General features: G+C 35.5%; 1 protein-coding gene across 3 annotated transcripts in view; it reads right to left on the bottom strand.

Annotated features, from left to right (window-relative positions):
• ADGRG6 (adhesion G protein-coupled receptor G6) overlaps positions 1-19858 on the bottom strand; it is a 140544-nt gene that overhangs the window by 53470 nt on the left and 67216 nt on the right. For 2 of the 3 annotated variants that reach the window (XM_049654465.1, XM_049654467.1), the window contains exons 4-7: positions 16793-17416; positions 8493-8561; positions 5927-6010; positions 224-309 (exon numbers count right to left, since the gene is read on the bottom strand). In XM_049654465.1, the coding sequence (XP_049510422.1) occupies positions 224-309; positions 5927-6010; positions 8493-8561; positions 16793-17416 (863 nt within the window). The remainder of the gene's footprint in view (positions 1-223; positions 310-5926; positions 6011-8492; positions 8562-16792; positions 17417-19858) is intronic. The other variant, XM_049654466.1, reaches the window with a different exon arrangement.

The raw sequence follows: 19858 nt of genomic DNA, 5'->3' as shown, positions 1-19858 counted from the left end.
TAGACATTAATCATCTATGAGGCTTGTCCTTGATTCAAATGTCACTCCCTCACTATGCATGAGCATACACCTTACTTCTATGTCTATTCATAGTAAGTATAAGGAAGAGTGTCTGCGTTTCAGTATGATCTATGGACTCAATAACCCAGACAGTAGATTCCTTTGCAGGTTTCCAGAGGTTAAAGGTTTCAAATCACAAAAGAAATTATATAAGTTCACTTACCCATTCTGCCACCTTGTTCTGTACTTTAACCTCAGGGTGATGAAGGATGTTTTGAATCACTATGGAAATTCTAAAGATAATTCCATCTGTCCATTGGAAATAGGATTTAGCCGTTAATTACCTTTTATAGTCCTACAATTATCAATTTAAATATACAATCACACAATTTCACACAATGTAAAAGAAATGACTTCTGTTGGAGAAACAGGCTTCTAGTTACGGAATAAGTCACAGTAATAAAAGGTACAGTATAGAAAATACCATCAATAGTATTGTAATAGTGTTGTGTGTTGATAGATGGTAGCTACACTTTCAGTGAGCACAGCATCACACACAGACTTGTGGAATACCTGAAACTAACTAACATTGTGTGTCAACTACACTTCGATTAAGAAAAAACTAAAAAATAAAAAAAAAAACACTTTCTACACAGGTACAGAAAATTGAGATATTTTGACTTAATGCTCATTGACCTTTGCAACTGCTTAGCAAGAGTTATCAATTAGTTTATTCTGAGAAATAACCCATTTCTCCTACATTATCACCTATATATGTTTCTTTAATTCTATAGATTTTGGATATTTACTCTAATTTTTTCATGACTTTCTCATGTACAATTTGATCTCATGTAATAAGAAATTATCATTTTTTTTGGTATCTTATAAAGAATGACAGGGTTTGGGGGGTGAAAACTTAAGTGGGATGATGGGCAGAAGTTAGCTTGAAAAAGAACAGATACACACATATTTGTTGCCCTCTGCTCCTTATTCTCCACCCCCCCCCCCACAGCGTTTACTTCTAAGTCATTCACCAGATTTTTCATCAAAATTCCATAAATATAGTCGCTTGTATCAAAATAAAGGGGGGAGGGAAGAAAGAATATTTGCAGATAGAATTTTAACTGGACTAAGTTGCTTTAAAAAGAAAACTTTATGTGAGAAGAAGGTTCTGCTTTTTTCTTTTGGGGATCTTTAAAGTAGTCTGATGTATTTTTTTTTGTAAATGCAAATCAAAGTCACCACCCAAGGTTTGCTGAATCTCTCTAGATGTGTGTTATAGGATACCTTACTATAAATAGCTAATGAGAAAAATATCATTTTAAAATATGTTAGGTTATATATAGAAACGGATTGATTCTCCATTACTTTGTCAATCATCTTTCTTCATGCTTATATTTTGGTAAGTCTTCAGGAAAGTATGCATAGAAAATGTAGAAAGTATATAATTTAAATACTGTTGGGGAATAGATTTAATGAAAAATTTGGAAAGTCAGTAGAAAATACATAAAACTCTGCCTCTGGAAATCCCCATATCTACCAAAATGCAAATTCCAGTCCCACTACCAAAGGAATGTTTTTCCAGTATGGGGTCAGAATCTCATACTAAAACTTTTACCGCTCCCAGAGGTAATAGTCTAAATACATGAAATTGGTACAAGTCCAAGGACAAGTGGGTTTAACTTATGCAGACTAGGTTATTTCAGCTTCTAAAACTCTTCAGGTATTTTAATGAAGTTGATTTTATGTTCCTCTAAAAATATTCTGAATTTAAAATACTTAGAGGAATATATTCAAAACAATGATAATAATTCAGATTAACAAAGCCCATTCAGACTGTATATCTCATCATATAAAATTATGGATATTCTGAAAGAAGAAATTCAAATTGCAGAGGTCCCAGAGTTATTCCAGGATCCTAAGGACAATTCTGGGAATGTTCACTTGTGCCAGCAGAGTAGCTGAAAAGCCACCACTAGATGGAGACGTAAAGCATGTGTTTAAGACCAGTATTCTTTCCCTCTCAGGAAAATATTGCAAAATACTAAAAATCATTATTTTTAATCACTGAGATTTCTGAAATGTTTTGGAAACATTTAGGATGTTTTTATTTAAATTTTAGATATCTGCTGCCTCATTTTTCAATTTGCTGTTATTTATAAAGGAGAAAGACCTCCAATATCAGAGATAATCTAAATGAATTTATAAATATAGTACTTTCCCTAGAGTTATATTGTTTACAGCAAATAAAATATGTGAACACAGAAAACAACCTAAAATCTTGTGTTACAGATTCTCCTGTGTTATATAGATCACTTTCAAAGTCATTTCTTTTCAGAAGCCTTGGAATGAAGTATCCATATACTCAAGGGAGTCTACTTGTTAAACTTACTTAAAATTTCTGAATAACACAGTCAACAACTAAACATGAGAAATGTCCAGGAGTGGACTGTCAACACTAGATAAAATGTCCACCAAAGAACTGGTAAGAAGGGTTTTGGTTTGCAGCAAAATAATTGGCTTCAGCATTGCCATTGAAGAAAATACACAATTAAGACACACTAAGGCAGGCTTTCCCATGTCATTCTAGAGGTCAAGTGGTCCTCTATAGATGTAACAACTCTCACAGTGTCTCATTAGAAAAGCTTATTACAAATTTTCATATATTCCAGAGACTTCAAAAGCTGTATGTATTATCCTACTAATGGCATCCAAGCCAGAAGAATTCATGATAGACATTTCTTGGGGGGAAAAAAAAGTATTTAAGAGTATATCCATTTTCCAATTAGATAACTCTTTCATCCATGCAGGACTTCAAAGCAGAAATCATTGCTTATCATTACAGGCATGGCATCAAAATGGTATTGCTGTCTATAGGTCTTTCTCCAATTAATCATTTTTTTTGGTCCTTAACACTCTTTTCGGAGTTTCTTAAAAGATATAGAAACGAGACTACTTTATTCTATATTGAAGGGTGTGAAGTATAGGTGTGAAAGGCAGATTTTAAAATATTTATTTGAAAAGACAGATGTTAAAATATAAACCAAATGTTATTTTAGAGTCAAAATGATGTCTTTGGACCAGTGATGAGGCAATTATAACACATAAGTAGCATTTATAAGAAGACTGGAGTCCTGCTCATCCTATACACACGATTTCTTTAGATAACAAGAATGTAAAGCTAGAATGATTGTCTGGTCCATACATACACCCAGAGAGTAAATTTATGTTAAGAAACTAGGAGCAGTGGTACAATGAATACTTGTAAGCTAGGTTTTTTTGAACAATAATAAGGACTAACAGAGTTAGTTCCTTGCTTGGGTTACTCGTGTTGACCCCACAAAATTTAATATCCAGGGGCACTGGAGTGATGCTTCAAGCACAGAAAATAAGATTTGGTATGCAACTAATAACTGACTCAAGAGCTTTCCTTAAGAATGTAATGTAAAAGGTACAAAAAAAATTATTTGTGGGAATACCTCGGTTATCCGTTACAGACTGAAATATCTGTTTATGAAAAGTAACTTAAAGATTTTCCTAGTATACAATCTGAGGTATCAGATAAAAGTCCTTTTGAAAATAACAAAAGGAACTTTACATAGGAACATTTCACAAAGTCTAGGAAAACGCATTTCATCGACACACTGAAGAAGTCTGTCTGTCAAACAATCTCGATCCCTGCCCACCCCCTACACCAGCATATCATCATTGGTAGGCTCAGCAAAACTCTTCGATAGTCTGGAGTTTAAAGGATTGGGTACGATAGATAGATGACAGCTTTGATAGCTGTACCTATCTTTCTTACAGTCAACAAAATAGGATTCTCTAATATATCAGATCATAAGCCTGAGAATGTTTACTGTATCCATTTCCCGAGGAATAAGAGAAGTGTATCTGGAGTTGCTGACAGTATGTGAATGATTTAGACATGACCTTAAGTTCCATTTATTCACAAGGTGAACAAGTAATTCTCTTTCCAATTATTTCCAACTTGACTACATCAAAGAAAAAATATTAATTAGATTACAGTCTGCCTCTAACACTTTGTTACTCTCCCTTTTTAAAAAGATAGTGAAGGCGCAGTGAAGGTGTAGAGATACAAGAAAACAATAGGAGATGGAGAGAACTTAATAATATTTTCATTATACTCATTTTCATTTTTCATTTCTATTTTACAACAGTTTTACAACAGCAGTATCAATTTTCCCAAATAAACACAAATGCTTAAGTAAAAATGTGAGTCGATTTAGGAACAAAATCTATTAAATCAACAGTATAGGTGGCTAAATATATGGTAAAAATTGTTCAGATGGTACACAGATTGGAGGACGTGATTTTGAGAATACTTCTACCACATGATGACTTTTGAATATTTTTAAATGCTAGGACTGCATTTTTTATCAAGAATCATCTAAATTAGGTTTTTCCCTCTAATGTAGTCAAGTCAAACCATTTTAACTGATTCTAACATTTGCTCGCTTTGTTGAAACCCCATTGAAGGTTATGACACAGAGAGAGACGGCTAAACAAGGCTCTCTTCAAGAATGTCAGAAATGACATGACTGAGTGAATACAGCTCCACTCTACCAAGTCAAGGACTCTGAAGCATCATATAAACGTTCTTGGGCAGTAGAGGACGTGCCAGTCCTGGAGGGAGAATGCCACAGAGGCTCTTTGTATGTTCGTACAAAGAGCGAAATACTTAGTTAGAATTATAATATTCCCATCTACTGGCTGGAGTCCATGTGAAATATGCACTGGAAACTTCAGCTGTTGCTGCTTTTTCCTGGGGGTTGCTGGAATGTCTGCCCCATCATAAATCTCCTTGGTGTAACTACCAGAATAACCATAAACACTTCCCTGAATCGATGTCTTTATAACTGTAGTGAAATTTAGATCTATGTTTCATGTAAAATATTCCATACTTCCAATTTAAATGTCCTTACAGAGGAAGTTGGTATAACCCCTGAAGCCAAAGAAAAAATGAACTATGTGGGTTTCTTTTCTCTGGGTTTTTGTCCTTGGTGATATACTGCAGATGTTTTGGCCTCACAAGTGAAATGGTTGGGGTTGAGAAAATTCCTTTGTTTCTAATAGCTCATATTTGAGAATATTACTGTATTCAAGGCAATGCTGTGGTCACCTGATTGGAATTTCTCTTTTCTAGAAGAAACTTAAATCATTTACTCCGAATTACCAAAAGGCTATGTGGTCCATATAGGTAGCAGACTAAATAATAATTCAAGTTACCTGGCATTTTCCCTGCTCGTATCTTATATCCTATTAACTGCCATATTTGCAAATTACAAATAATATATATAGTGAAGTATATATGGAAAAAAAGTCAAGAAGTATTGGCACTTAACTGAAATTTTGTCAGCCAAAAATGGACTTAGTTGATACGCAATCACATTCTAACCATTATTCTTCAACAAATAAAAACAGCAACGTATTACCATATACATTGATCTAAATGTCACCAATGCTTAAACATAAAAGTTGATTTCAGTGAGAAATTACATCACCAGCATTAGTTTTTTTGAAATTATAAAGTTCCTTAAAACACTGGTTTCGTGAAGAGAATAGTCTGACAAAATACCATGAATATTTTTTCAGATATTTCATATAAAGCAAATTAATTCCTTTTAATTAAGTGCCTTTCTCTTAGAGCTTCCTTTGAAAGCAATGTTAGCGAAAAGTGCATGAGAGTAGTACTGGAAATGTGGTCATTCCACTGGTCATTAGAAAAAGGAACTCCAGGGATTCAAGGGACAGCGATTTATTTTACTAACCTTACAAATGTACAAATGTTCCCAATTATTCCACAAGCAGAAATTTTGTTTGACTCTTAGGTATCCCCACTCTTAGAATACAATTTGTTATCACATCAGACATACTACAAATATAAAAGGTAATGATTTCTTACCATTCCTTTGTTTATCGATTCTATTAGTAACAGGCATGTTAGTGGTGACAGTGGGTGGTGTAGTACTAGGAGAGTCTACAGTAGCTGGTAATAAAGATGAGAGAGATGTAATTTTGCAAGGAGCAATGACAGTTAATATGGATGAGCAATCTATAATTAATGCTTGAAAATATATAGAGGAGGAATAGGAACCATTTCTTGCTACTAACTACAACAGACTCTAGGGTTATAATGCGTAAAATGAAGCAATGCTTCCTATGGCACATTAAGAATCACTTCATATGGCCTTTGGTATTAGAATGCACAGGAGTCTGGAGTTGGCACAAAGGAACAGGAGAAAGAACGTCGAGGTTCTAGACCCAGGTCTGCCATTAACAGGTTAATGACCACGTAGTGGTTTACTAGTTCAATCTTTCTAGAACTCGATTTCCTAAGTTTGTATTAAAAAAAAAACAAAGAGGGGCGCCTGGGTGGCGCAGTCGGTTAAGTGTCCGACTTCAGCCAGGTCACGATCTCGCGGTCCGTGAGTTCGAGCCCCGCGTCAGGCTCTGGGCTGATGGCTCGGAGCCTGGAGCCTGTTTCCGATTCTGTGTCTCCCTCTCTCTCTGCCCCTCCCCCGTTCATGCTCTGTCTCTCTCTGTCCCAAAAATAAATAAAAAACGTTGAAAAAAAAATTAAAAAAAAAAACAAAAAAAAACCCCAAAAAAACAAAGAAAAAAAGGTCGCAGAAGGCAGTCTGCACCTCACCTGTCAGCTTTCTAAACTAAGTTAGTCTTCCTGATATGCTGAGGCTAGAGAACTAAAGTCTCAGAAGAAAATGTATATCTCCTTGAGAAGATAAATGTAAACAAAACAAAGAGAATGAAATGTATAGACTATATGGAATATAAATGTATAGAATCAACCATTTACGGATCTCAGTAACTCTACTAAACATTGACAGATACAATGAATTTCATAAGGACAAGCCTTACAGGGAGGCCATTTTCAAGGAATTATGTCATAGCTATGCTTTTTATACTATTAAAACTTCCAAGATTAAACCTTTATGTAGTGCTTTAATAGCTTTCTAAGAGACTCAAAGAGTTATATATGTAGTAAAATAATATCAGTTTATCTTAGAAGTATGCTTGTATTAGATGTACATTTGTATGTACAATGGCCATTTCTTATATATCTCAATTTACAATTACCTAAATTTAAAAACGTTTAAGTGATTATGACTACCTTCTGAAAGCTAAATTCTTTGACTCAAAATATACATCCTTAACTAAAATGATTTTCCATTTCAAAATAATAAATAATGCTTAAGAATTTATTTTTTAAAATAATGGACAATCAACTATATTTATCGTAGTGCAAAATACATCAATGAACATGAAAATGCTTTTTGGTCACTCAGGACACGAGGGGGAAAATGCTGGGCTTTCCTGCCCAGCATCAGAGACTCAGGAATCAGTTCGATAGACGTCTCAGATTAAAAGAAAAAAATTTTAAACCCTTCAGATCTTGAACTAAGCACAATTAATGTTTCTTTCTATTTTATATAACTATTTTAAAACTATGCCGATTGTGGACACCGCATAATAACTTTATTTTTATAGGTCGTTCAAATGACTTTATTTTTCTAGGTTATTCATCAGTAATGATATCAAGAAATAATGTATCAGAAAAGAAGCAAAGATAATGCTGAATTACATCTACCCCTACACTAGAACCACAGAAGAGAGCTGAGGTTTTGATCCACTTCGAAGCCCTTCTATAACCCCTTCTATAATCGGAGAATCATTCTCCGATTCTCTTAATAAGAGATCCAGCTTTTTCAAAGGCACTGTCATGATTCTTAATGTGGTACATAGAACATGCTACGTCATAAAGAAATATTTAATAGAACAAATGGATGAAATGGGTCATGAGTAATTAGGAGGAGCAATGATAAAATTAAAGCAAAATATTTATATTATTATCTCAAAACTTACATGACTTTAATTATATATTATTAGCATGCAACTATCTAATAATAATATATAATTGGAATACTGGCCATAATATAGTCAATGTGCATTATAATAATACAATTACATTAATATTAGTTTAATATAAGTATTTTCATCTTAATATTTAAGTTATATTATACACCATAAATTGCCTTATAATCTTGTCATAAGCTTAACTGAATATTTAACTTAATTATCCCCTTCTTTGTCGCACATGAATACTTTTTTCAAAATAGTGCGTGACTATATTTATACCGGACCTTTGCAATAATCTTGAAAATAAAAAGAGAAAAAAATTAAATAAATCCCTGTTTAATAGCATATAATCATTCACATTTAAAAAACCTCATGCTTTATGGAAATACGGTCATCTAGTGTGTGAATGCATTCTTTCTCCACAGTGTATGTACTGTGCACCCACACAACTAAGACACAGCCAGAAATTCTTCTGTTTTGCTGGGCTTTGGCTTCTCAAGTGAAAATTAAGATAATAATCAAAATAACTTCAAACACATTACCCAAAATAGCAAGTAGGACACAGAGTCCAGAGGACAACGCTGGCTCCCTACCTTGGCAGAGGGTCCCCAGATCTGCACAGTTGGCTAGTTCTGTGGCCGGGAGTGGGATCAGGTAGGAACCTTGATCAATACAAAAGGATGACACAAGTTACCTAAATTTCAGATTTAATGGCATTATCCAAGAAAAAAAAAAATCCATGAATCTTCTGGTTGGCATAATAGGAGCAGACCTAGAAGTGTCCAGCAATAACACTCCAACATCAAGAAAGTCTCTCAATCTTCGGGTCTTCATTTCCACAAAAGTAAAATCAAGTTACCAACATTTCCCTCAAAATCTGTAACTCCATTTATTGACACTTCACAGATGAAAGGAAGAGAAGTGCTCCTGCCCATTAGAGTTTGTGTAAAAAGTCCAGGGCCTTTTCATAGAATAGATTTAGAAATTCATGTAAATAAAGTAATATAAACATCAAAGGTAAGTTTCAAAAGTGAATTTGGATATTATTAATATTCATAAAATGCATATTTCTGGTTCACAGGCACCAGCGTTTGCTATTTGCAATCCCAGAAATATGCTTCTGTGACTTCAAATTGGTCTCTGTGTCTTTTCATTTCAAACTTTTTTTTACTGACACATCCTCAGCAAGAAGGAAGTTTAGAGTTGATTTTCTAGTAAAAGTTCTGGGAACCTGGGTGACATGGCATTACTGGAGTAGAGTAGGAATGATCAGATATATAGGTAACAGATACTTGTGGAGGGCCTTATAGAATGCTGGCCCCATGAACGGTGGGGCTCTGTCTTCCATTGGGGAATCCCACACACCTAGTAGATGGGTACTCAAGCTTTACTGAACAAATTTCTAGATGCATCATCAACGGTTGATAACATTTTGAATTCTTTCTTAAAGGAAACTATGAAAAGAAACTAAGTAAGAAAATTAGATTTTAAATTTGAAACCGCCTTTGAGTCTCCACGGACAGGTAAAAGAGAAGATACAATAATAATAAATACTATTAATAATTCAGACTTGAGTACAGTAAGGATGGCAAGAAAGTGATGGATACAAGACATCTGAAGATAGAATGTACAACATTTGGTAACTAATTGGAGGAGAAGGCTAGGGGATAGACTAGGGGATATTTTTCTGGTTTCCAGCTTGAGAAATTGGTACATAATCTCATAAAAGGAAAGAGGAAATACTAAAAGAAAACTTAGGTGAGGTGGAATGAACGGTAAGTCCAGTAATGAGAAATGAGGTGCCTGTGTGACATCTGAATACACGGGCAGGTGTACACATTTTTGTTGAGAGGTCTAGCCAAGAAACTATGCCACAGAATCTACAGACGTGTCTGGGATGACTCAAGCCAGAGTGTAGATTTGATGGAATCATAGACATTCCTATATTTAAGTATCATACTATTTAAAAAGTAAAAGAGCTCTAAATTTGAGAAGTAAAACCAGTTCTGGTAGAAGGTGGTTTTACAGAAGTTTCACAGAGGGTGTGGCTGTGTCAAGTATCTAGAAAGGTCAAGAATGATCAAAACTGAGAAGATGTTTAACTTTACATTGGAATTCTGGTAGTAGCTGTACAGGAATTAGTTTCAGTAGCGTGGGAATGAAGAACGAATGACCGCCATTTGAGATGTGAATGCAAAAAGAGGAAGGTTGGCTATGAAAGGAAGCAGAGACAGGGAGGGCGAGTTTGAAAGATTGAAAACTTAGACAAATGGACTATGGAAAAAGGCATCTGAAGAGGCAGAAGTTGAGTCTTGCCTTAGTCAGGATTCAGGTAGGATTTTACCATCAATATTTTCTGTCCACTATTCTTACTTATCACACTCAACTTCTCCCCCCTTCTTGAAGAGTCTCACTCTTCTGTTAGGCACTTACATTTTAGTGAGGAACTTCTGAAAATTAAAAAAATCTTTAAAACTCAAAATGAGAAAATGTCAGCCACTGCAACATAAGAGAGAGAGACAGAGAGAGAGAGACCCTTGGATGGAGTTCCTGTGCTGCTCAGATTACGCACAATGCTGGCAGTCAAAGGTTCCTTAGGCCACTTCTGGCACTGATACAGTATCTCTGGAAGACAAAGAAAGATAAGGAGACAGTGCTGTGGGAAAGAAATTTCTAGGCTAACTACACTTCCACTGCAGTATATTGAAGGACTCAGGGTAGAAATGAGGAAAGAAAATCAGAAGAGTTATGATTTAGAGCAAGATATTTAACAATTTTCTTTAACATTTCCTCAGTTTCACTGTATGATAGCAAGTTCCAATATGTGACGTCCTTGTCAGGGAAAAAGTAACATTTCTCACTATTTAAACTGATCAGTTGTTCTTTTTTTGGGTACTCACAGTTCAGCAAATTGATACTGTATTATAAAACACTCAATAAACACTGGTTTATGACAATTCACTATGGCAATAGAAATTAAATCTGAAGACTAAATAGTGTAAGTACAAGTGACAAATTTAATCAAAAGGAAATTATACTGATAAATGAAAGCTTCCATTACAAATATACCAAATTACATAAACAAATACCTAAAATATAAAAAGTGCACACAAACTCTTTATTCCCACCTGGTTCCATTTTCAGCACATCTGCATAAAAAAAGTTACTCTCGCAATTAATTTTCCTAGCTGGACATATTTATAGGCCAGATTGTTAAGGAAGAAGAATCAATTCTCATTCCTGGATAATGATATAATTAGTATCAAGGAATTATTTTCAAAATGTGACCTATGTGTGTTCACTGATGTTTATGGATACCAGAAAGGTTTTTAAGGGTATTTACTTAATAGTAACAGTAACACTTAGAGCCGAATTTCCTTGGGAGGGGGGGAACGTAATCACTGAAAAGCTGCAAAGCTATTAATCTTTCTTCTCTCTCTGTTGTTCTTCCCAAATCCTGCCGCTTTGAAAGGAGTCACTATTTACACAAGTTGTGGTAAAAAAGACTGATGCACACCTAACAGCTCATCTGACATTCTACACGATGATAATCCAAATAACAGTAGCACTAAATCCTCAGTGAGTTGCAACATTGAGAAAAAAAAAAAATGCTTTCAAGTCCTCTTTGCAGGATTACTAAATAGAATTTTATAAATTTTCATAAATATATTTACAACAACATTATTTCTGGAAGCTATTTTTCTCATAAAGAGTTTGGACATCTTCAAAGAATAAAGCCCTTTGTAAAGATAAAGTAATTTCATCTTTATTTTATTATTTAAAAAATAATTCAGTTATCTAAAAATGCTACACTCAGTAATTTTTTTTTAGAGATGAAAGGAAGGAGCCAACAATGAGTCAGAATTTTATGGCTGTGGAAGACAGAACCGTAATAATTGAAAATGAGAGGGTAGGAATCCAAGAGTTGATGAAGCCTTGATAATTAAGCGCAAAATGCTGGAAGTGAAAAGAAAAAATCAGTACCAACCCAAAAATTTCTAGAAAAGAATAACAACCAAGTTGGGTACTTAAGAATTGTGTCTTATCTCTCCATCCACAAGCAGTTAATAAATGGAAGTGGTTAATAAATGCTTATTAACTAAATGTAGTTTGTTTGAACTTGGACTATTCACGGAGTTACACTGTACCACTCCTCAGGAAAGAGCAGTCATCAGTAAAATAAATAAAACTGGTATAGAAGGCACTGTCTGTTCTTTGTGAAAATTGATGGACATTAGCCAGTATCTAAACTGAATCATAACACAGGCAAATACTTGTCATTATAATTAAAGAGTTCACTAGGAAAACCATCTATCCATAGAGGTCATAAAACTGAATATGCTTAATAAAATTGTTCTAAGAAAAAGAATGATGCTATAAAATGAAAAAGAATTACTGCTAAATAAAGCATTTCCTTCTGGAAAAGGCTGACAAGATTAACTATGTTAATAATAAAAAAGACCTGCTGAAAATTTCTTAATTAAGGTATAATTCCCCAACGAGGCTAGTGTAGGAAAACAAAAAAAAGTGTAATTCTGAACTTGTTGAAACATTAATTAATTATACGTTGATTACATGAAGGCTAGGATATTTACTATTTGAAACAAATGACAGAATGTTTTAACGTTAGATGGAATCAGTTCTATTTTACCATCGTATTTTCACATTATAATTTACTTGGCAATAGACCTTTGGAAAATCTATTCATTCCTCTACCGCAAGTTGATTCTGGAATTAAAGGTCATATTTAACAGATATTGTCAGTCCAATGGAATGTCAGGCATGAAATTCTATTTTCCCATTGGTTACTGTACCGATCATTAGTTTTTGGAAATTAGTTACCACAAAGAGCAAGCCAAAATGTTCCAGAAAAAAAAAAAAAAAAAAAAAAAAAGAAAGGTTAAAATGTTAATATAGCAAACTTTTTTATGTGTTGAAGTTCTGCATAGCTAACAAGCTTAGATATGATCTCTGTGACAGGTATTTCCTGTCAGTTAATAAGTGACTTGGGTTCTTCAACTCCCAAAGCTGATGACTGAGCAGCAGGAAACTCCCTCTCCCGTTATGACTCCTGAAACACAGCCCAGGATATCTGAATCCATGGAATGGGGTGTTTGCATCATCATGGAATGTCAAGAGGACCACCATAAAAATTAAAGGAATTCAAATACACGGATTCTGTAACTTGTGCTCTTTCAATGAAATCATTTTGAAAACTTACAGATGGCTAAGTTACCCAAGCATGTGTTTGATGCATTCCAGTAATCCTAAGCCTTGGGAAAGGAATTGTAAAGACAGTGTTGAAGAATATCCATAAATGAATCCTGGGGAAGGGAGAGAGGAAATCTACATTTTAGCTCACCAACTGCCTTGGCCACTTTTTAAAAAAAAATTCAGTTTCCTGCCTTATATTAAGTGAAGAGACTAGCTTAAGTTGGGATTCCCAAGCAGAAATGCCTACTGGGGCGAGAAGGCCATCTAAAGATGGAAGGGGGTTGGCGTGGAAAGAATACAAAGAATGGTAAGGGTTGAGAAGTCCCCTCCCTCTGTAAGAAGCAGATACCACTTCCCCCCAGTTGTGTTGGCCAGGCACCAGTACTAACCCAGGTTTAGTTTCTTGTTTGCCAGAGAATCCAAAAATTTATCTTTATTTCAAGTCTAATTTGTTAATGTTGGTAATAAATCATTGTTTAAAAGCATTATGTGGAACAATTACAAATAAAGGATAACAGGTAAAGGCCACTGCCATCATCAATGTCTGAAGGCTAAATGAGCCCATAAGTGGCTGGTTTAACTACATGTGGGCCAGGAGATCTAGCAGATCTTTTCCAGTGTCATCCCAAGTATGTGCTTCAGAAACTTGGACCCTCATGATTCTTTGGACTAGTTTTAAGGATGGGCAAAGTTTCTCTTAAAGGGCCAGACAGAAAAATTTTAGGATGGCGGGCCATGTTTCTGTCCCTCACAATCACCAACTCTGTCACTGTGGCCCAGAGGCAGCCTTAGACAATACAAAACCTCTTAGGCATGGTTGGGTTGCAATAAAACTTTCCTAGTTTGCCAACCTCTGGTCTAGAGGATTTCTTACAGAAGTTTAGGAATCCATGTATATCCTTCACATTTTATCATACTAATGTACCCAAGAAGCAACACAGGAAAGAAATCTTATTAATTTTGCTTAAAACAAATACAATGTTGGGGCACCTGGGTGGCTCAGTCAGTTAAGTTTCTGACTTTGGCTCAGGTCATGATCTCACTGTTCGTGGGTTCGAGCCCCACATTGGGCTCTGTGCTGACAGCTGAGAGCCTGGAGTCTGCCTCAGATTCTGTGTCTCCCTCTCTCTCTGTCCTTCCCCGCTCATACTGTTTCTCTCAAAAAAAATGAATAAATGTCTAAAAAAAACCAAAAAACAAATACAGTGTTCATACCCTGGAAAGCTAGTGTTTTCCCACCGATCACACCTGAACCATCATACTCCTCATCCAGGCAAGAAGCAGCTCACCTACTCTAGTGTGGCTCACCTTCTAGTGCTGCATTTTCCAAAAGACGGTCTAATTTACATTTATAAGAGAGCACAGCTCTAAAACCTAACTTTTTGAGTTCACTTCCTGGCGTGGCCACTAATTAATGAAGTAACACTGCATAAATTACTTAATTTCTTTGTGCCTCAGATTTCTCGTCTGCAAAATGGGGTTGGTAATAAAACCCACATCATGGGATCTGTGTTGTAGAAAACAGTTAATATGTGTAAAGACCTTAAAACAGTACCTAGTACATAATATGTATTGAGTATTCAAATTAAGTGTATAACTTAAGTATAAGCAATTATTAATATATCTACTCAAAAATTTTTTTTGGTTGCCACAGTCCTCAAACATAACCCCATAGAAAGGCAACTATTAAATGGTCTGTATTATGACTTTTTAATGGGCTATGGTGAAAACAGGCCCCTGGAGTAAAGAGAATCACCCTGGATGAAGGAAGAACATCACTGCCCTCTCACCGCTCACCATCTCACACCAAACCCACACACTTGATCTTCTCCATTTCATCACCGAGTGAAAGACTTCTCAGGAGTCCCTGAACATCCTCTGTAGCTAAGCAGACTGAGGGGATGCTGAGGAACACCATTAGCTCCTTTACAAACTTCTTCGGTCTTCTTCTGGAACACGGTTGTGGTTTACCCTCTGTCCAACAACCCACAAGGAGATATCTCTCCAATGACATCACTTAATAGCCTCCCACCATTTGCAGACGTACCATGGACCACACAGAGCAATGAGTGACTTACCCTGAGGGTTAGGGGACAAGAATTCCCCAGAAGGATACACACCGGTTGGAAACTGGGGAGGTGGTCCCAGATCTTCAAATGGGTCCCACTTTGTTCAAATTATCGGGAATGAATTTTTGGTAAAATCCCCTCCAAAGTCACATGAGGATTTCTTTCTAATATTAGACCCCTTATTCTCCTCCTCTCTTTTAAAAAAAATTTTTTTTAATGTTTATTTCTGAGAGAGAGTCAGAGAGACAGAGAGAGACAGAGCATAAGCAGAGGAGGGGCAGACAGGGAGGTAGACACAGAATCCAAAGCAGGCTCCAGGCTCTGAGCTGTCAGCACAGAGCCGATGCAGGGCTCAAACTCCCGAACTATGAGATCATGACCTGAGCTGAAGTCAGATGCCCAACCAACTGAGCCACCCAGGCGACCCCCACTGCTTTCCTCTTTTAAGGAAAGTTATCTCTGTGACTAAAAAGTATCTATTATCAACAATTTAGTCATATGACATTCAAAAGTGATAATGAAACTTCTACTTTTGTATTTTAATCAGTCTTGTAATAAAATAATGATTTCTAAAATTAACTCATGCACATAAAGAATGTTTGATAGCAGTCTATTTTAATATAACGTTGCTACATAGAATTATTTTCCTAAATGTTTTGCATTTAGCTACTTCCAGTAATATCACATTTAAGTCTCTCAAAGAGCAACCATAAAGGGCAACAGATGACAAATAGTCATTTTCAAACAGAGAAAAAAAGCTCAAAGAAAAAATTGATAATTCCTGATTATCGAAGATTTTTCCATAAAATGGATATCTTTGGTATTTTATCCTGGCTGAGTAAACAGCATTCTTTTAGGCGGTGGTTGTTTATTTAAATAAGGTACTAGAAATGTCATAAAGATCAACTTTTCACGATATCTTTGTGATTAAAAACAATCACTTATTAATTTCTTTTATTTCAGTCCTGGTGTTAACATTTCTATTTGAGGTGTCATAGTTACCACTCTTGTTACATCAGTGATAAACTGTGTGACATTTTATGACATAAGGAAAACTTTAATATGGTAGGACCAAAAGCTTTGATTGAATAAATATGGTTTGTAATCAAATGTATGCTGTGTATGGCTGAGCATACAAAATTTTAGAAACTAAAAAGCTCAGGGGCACCTGGGTGGCTCAGTCAGTTCAGCATCCGACTTCAGCTCAGGTCATGATCTCACAGTCCATACATTCGAGCCCCACGCTGGGCTCTGTACTGACAGCTCAGAGCCTGGAGCCTGCTTTGGATTCTGTGTCTTCCTCTCTCTTTGCCTCTCCCTCATTCATACTCTGTGTCTCAAAAATAAACATTAAAAAAAAAGCTCATTAATGACAACTACCTATATATACATATATATATATATATATACACACGTATATATGTATATATATATATATATACACACACATATATGTGTATATATATATATATATATATACACACACACATATATACACGTGTATATATATATGTATATGTATATGGTGTGTGTTTATGTATAATTTCTTGTTGACCAACATCCATAGAACAATGCTTTAAAAAACAAAGTGTGAATATGCCCAGACTTACCACAGCTTAGGTTGCTTTCTGCTTTCAGAGCTAGGGTTGGGATATTCCAGAAGTCATTTTGCCAGTCGACCACATTCCCTTTCACATTACAGCTGAGGTTAGAGAGGATTTTGGAATTCATGGTAAAATTCCAAAGTCGAAAGTTATAAATGTCCCCTTTTAGAGAGGCAATCTCATTGTCACTGGAGCCTAACAGCAATTTCCCATTTCCAGGAATCACTTTATTAATGGTAGAATCGCAGGGAACTGCTTCATTGTTTCTTTTGAAATTTACACCAATAAAGCCCAGAGAATTATTCCAAGTGATGCAGAGCTGCTCAAAGCTTTCTGTGAAAATGTCTTCTTTATCCTTTACAGGTAACACACTGTTTAGGAAGCATTTTGAGCCAGAAATAGAAAGAAAGTAACCACTCTTGGCCTTTCCAAAACCGAGTAGCTGTGTGGAGGACGCATTTGAGTAGGAGAAGGCTGTCCATTCATGGTCTTCCTTGCCAATTTTGGTTGCTTCAAAGCAGAGAGTGAAAGCGCTGAGCTCTGGAATAGAGACACTTTTGGCAACAGATACCTGATAACTGTCTAGTGTCTGTGGTAAAATGACCTTCTGGTTCCTTAAGGACACAGCAACTAGGACAAAACATAATAACACATAAAATGTATTAACGTCATATATGAACTAATGAGACGCAAAACATCTGATATGCCCTCCCACCCCCACCACTCTGGATCAACTGACTTTTGCCTCACACCTCCTTCATGACTGTCACAAACCCATTACCTTATATCAGTAAAACTAAATGTAATCCCATCCATATTAACTCTAATCGTTAGAGTATGTGGGATCTCACAGCAAAACTTCTGAGTTATAGCCAACCCAGTTGATAAGTATCTTTTTTTAATCCCTGAACTGAAAAAGAAAATCCCAAAAACCCAAATTCAGGAAACTACTGTTTCAGGAAAGCTGTTTATACATTAAAATTTTCAAAAATATATTAGTTTTCAAATAATTTCTAAACGTAATAGCTAATCGTTCTTTTTTTCATTAACAATTATTGCCTTTTACTCTTCCCAAACCGTCCTCTGCTACCCTCTCCCCTTCAGAGACCCCATATCCTATTCATTTTCCCCATCACCTGGCTATTTCAGGAGCAAAGGTAAAGATAATTCTATGAAGGAGAGGCAGTCTAGTAAAAAAGTAAAAATAAAAATGGAATTTTAAGCTATATTTCCTTTACAGCTGGGTATTTGAGTTCCTTTGTGAGGGACGGCAAGGGGCAGAGGTAAAAAGGGCGACACAGCCACCTCCAATCCCAGCTCCTCCACAAAATGCAATGTGACCTTGGACACGTTACTCCACCTCTCTCTACCTTCTTCTCCTCATCCATAAAATGAAGGACGGTGACACCTATTGCACACGTGGTCAATAGGAATCAAATAATACCTGGAAAGCACTAGAACAGTGCCTGCTATAATCAGTATAGAGCTAGGACTGATTATTAATGTTACTGATTACTAATAATGATTATTATCATCTGCATATTATAGTCAAAATAAAATGCGTTAGCCTAGTCTTTCTGTGACACATGTGAAATTATTAAGTAATACAATGGATTTCACCCTATGTTAATATAATAGACACTGTGAAACATGTACTGGTTTGAGACAGAAGTAGCTCTCCTCAAAAATTCTCTTTAATGCTGGCTTCAAGGAATGCTAGATTGAATAGATTTTAATATAGGTCTATGGTAAAGGCATCATTTTCATGTAAATATTCTAGTAAAAACTGCATGATGGAGTTTAATAGAATTGTGGATTTCAGTCTACTTTTTAAATATAAAGCACTTTATAGGTCTATTTACCCAAAGGGATACTTACGTAATATGAACCCAGCATACTACATGTATTGTTTAAAGGGCTGGAAAGAAATATGTCCATCAATGTTTTATTAGTAGTTTTGGCTAGATGACAGATGTATGGATAATTCTAACTTGCTTCTTTTTTTTTTCTAATTTCCTGTAGGGTTTTATAATTTTGAAAACATTATGTGAAAAATTAAAGCACATGTTTTCCAATTAACCACACACACACCTAATGTGAATCACATTTGTGATTGTGACTCACAAACAGTAAATAACTCTACCACCAAAACCCAAGTTTATAATAATGAGGGTCAGTCATTTTCATAATGGTGCCTTTCTTTTTTGTTCTTTCTTTCATACATGATATTTACTTAAGAAGCTAGTCTTGAATCCTGAGTTTTCCTTAAGTAAAGAGAGGCTTTAGAGAGACCAAGATTATTCAAATGTTATGATATGCCAGAATCTGGGAAATACATTTGATAGAAATATATTTTTTCCTTTCATTAGAAATTTTTAAGGTGCTGGGAATGCAAGATGGTGTAGCCACTCTGGAAAACAGTATGGAGGTTCCTCAAAAAACTAAAAATAAAACTACCCTATGACCCATCAATTGCACTGCTAGGCATTTATCCATGGGATACAGGTGTGCTGTTTCGAAGGGACACATGCACCCCCATGTTCACAGCAGCACTGTCAACAATAGCCAAAGTATGGAAAGAGCCCAAATGTCCATCGATGGATGAATGGATTAAGATGTGGTATTTATATACAATGGAGTATTACTTGGCAATCCAAAAGTATGAAATCTCACCATTTGCAACTACGTGGATGGAACTGGAGGGTATTATGCTAAGTGAAATTAGTAAGAGAAAAACAAAAATCATATGACTTCATTCATATGAGGACTTCAAGAGACAAAACAGATGAACATAAAGAAAGGGAAACAAAAATAATATAAAAACAGGGAGAGGGACAAAACAGAAGAGACTCATAAATATGGAGAACAAACCGAGGGTTGCTGGAGGGGTTGTGGGAGGGGAGATGGGCTAAATGGGTAAGGGGCACTAAGGAATCTACTCCTGAAATCATTGTTGCACTATATGGTAACTAATTTGGATGTAAATTTAAAAAAATAAAACAAGTTAAAAAATAAATAAATAAAAAACAAACAAACATACAAAAAAAAAAAAACAGGAAATAACAAGTGCTG

The sequence above is a fragment of the Panthera uncia genome, assembly GCF_023721935.1.
Source record: "Panthera uncia isolate 11264 chromosome B2 unlocalized genomic scaffold, Puncia_PCG_1.0 HiC_scaffold_24, whole genome shotgun sequence".
Lineage (NCBI taxonomy): Eukaryota > Metazoa > Chordata > Mammalia > Carnivora > Felidae > Panthera > Panthera uncia.
The sequence above is the reverse complement of the archived record's forward strand: the minus strand, read 5'-3'. Positions and strand labels throughout refer to the sequence as shown.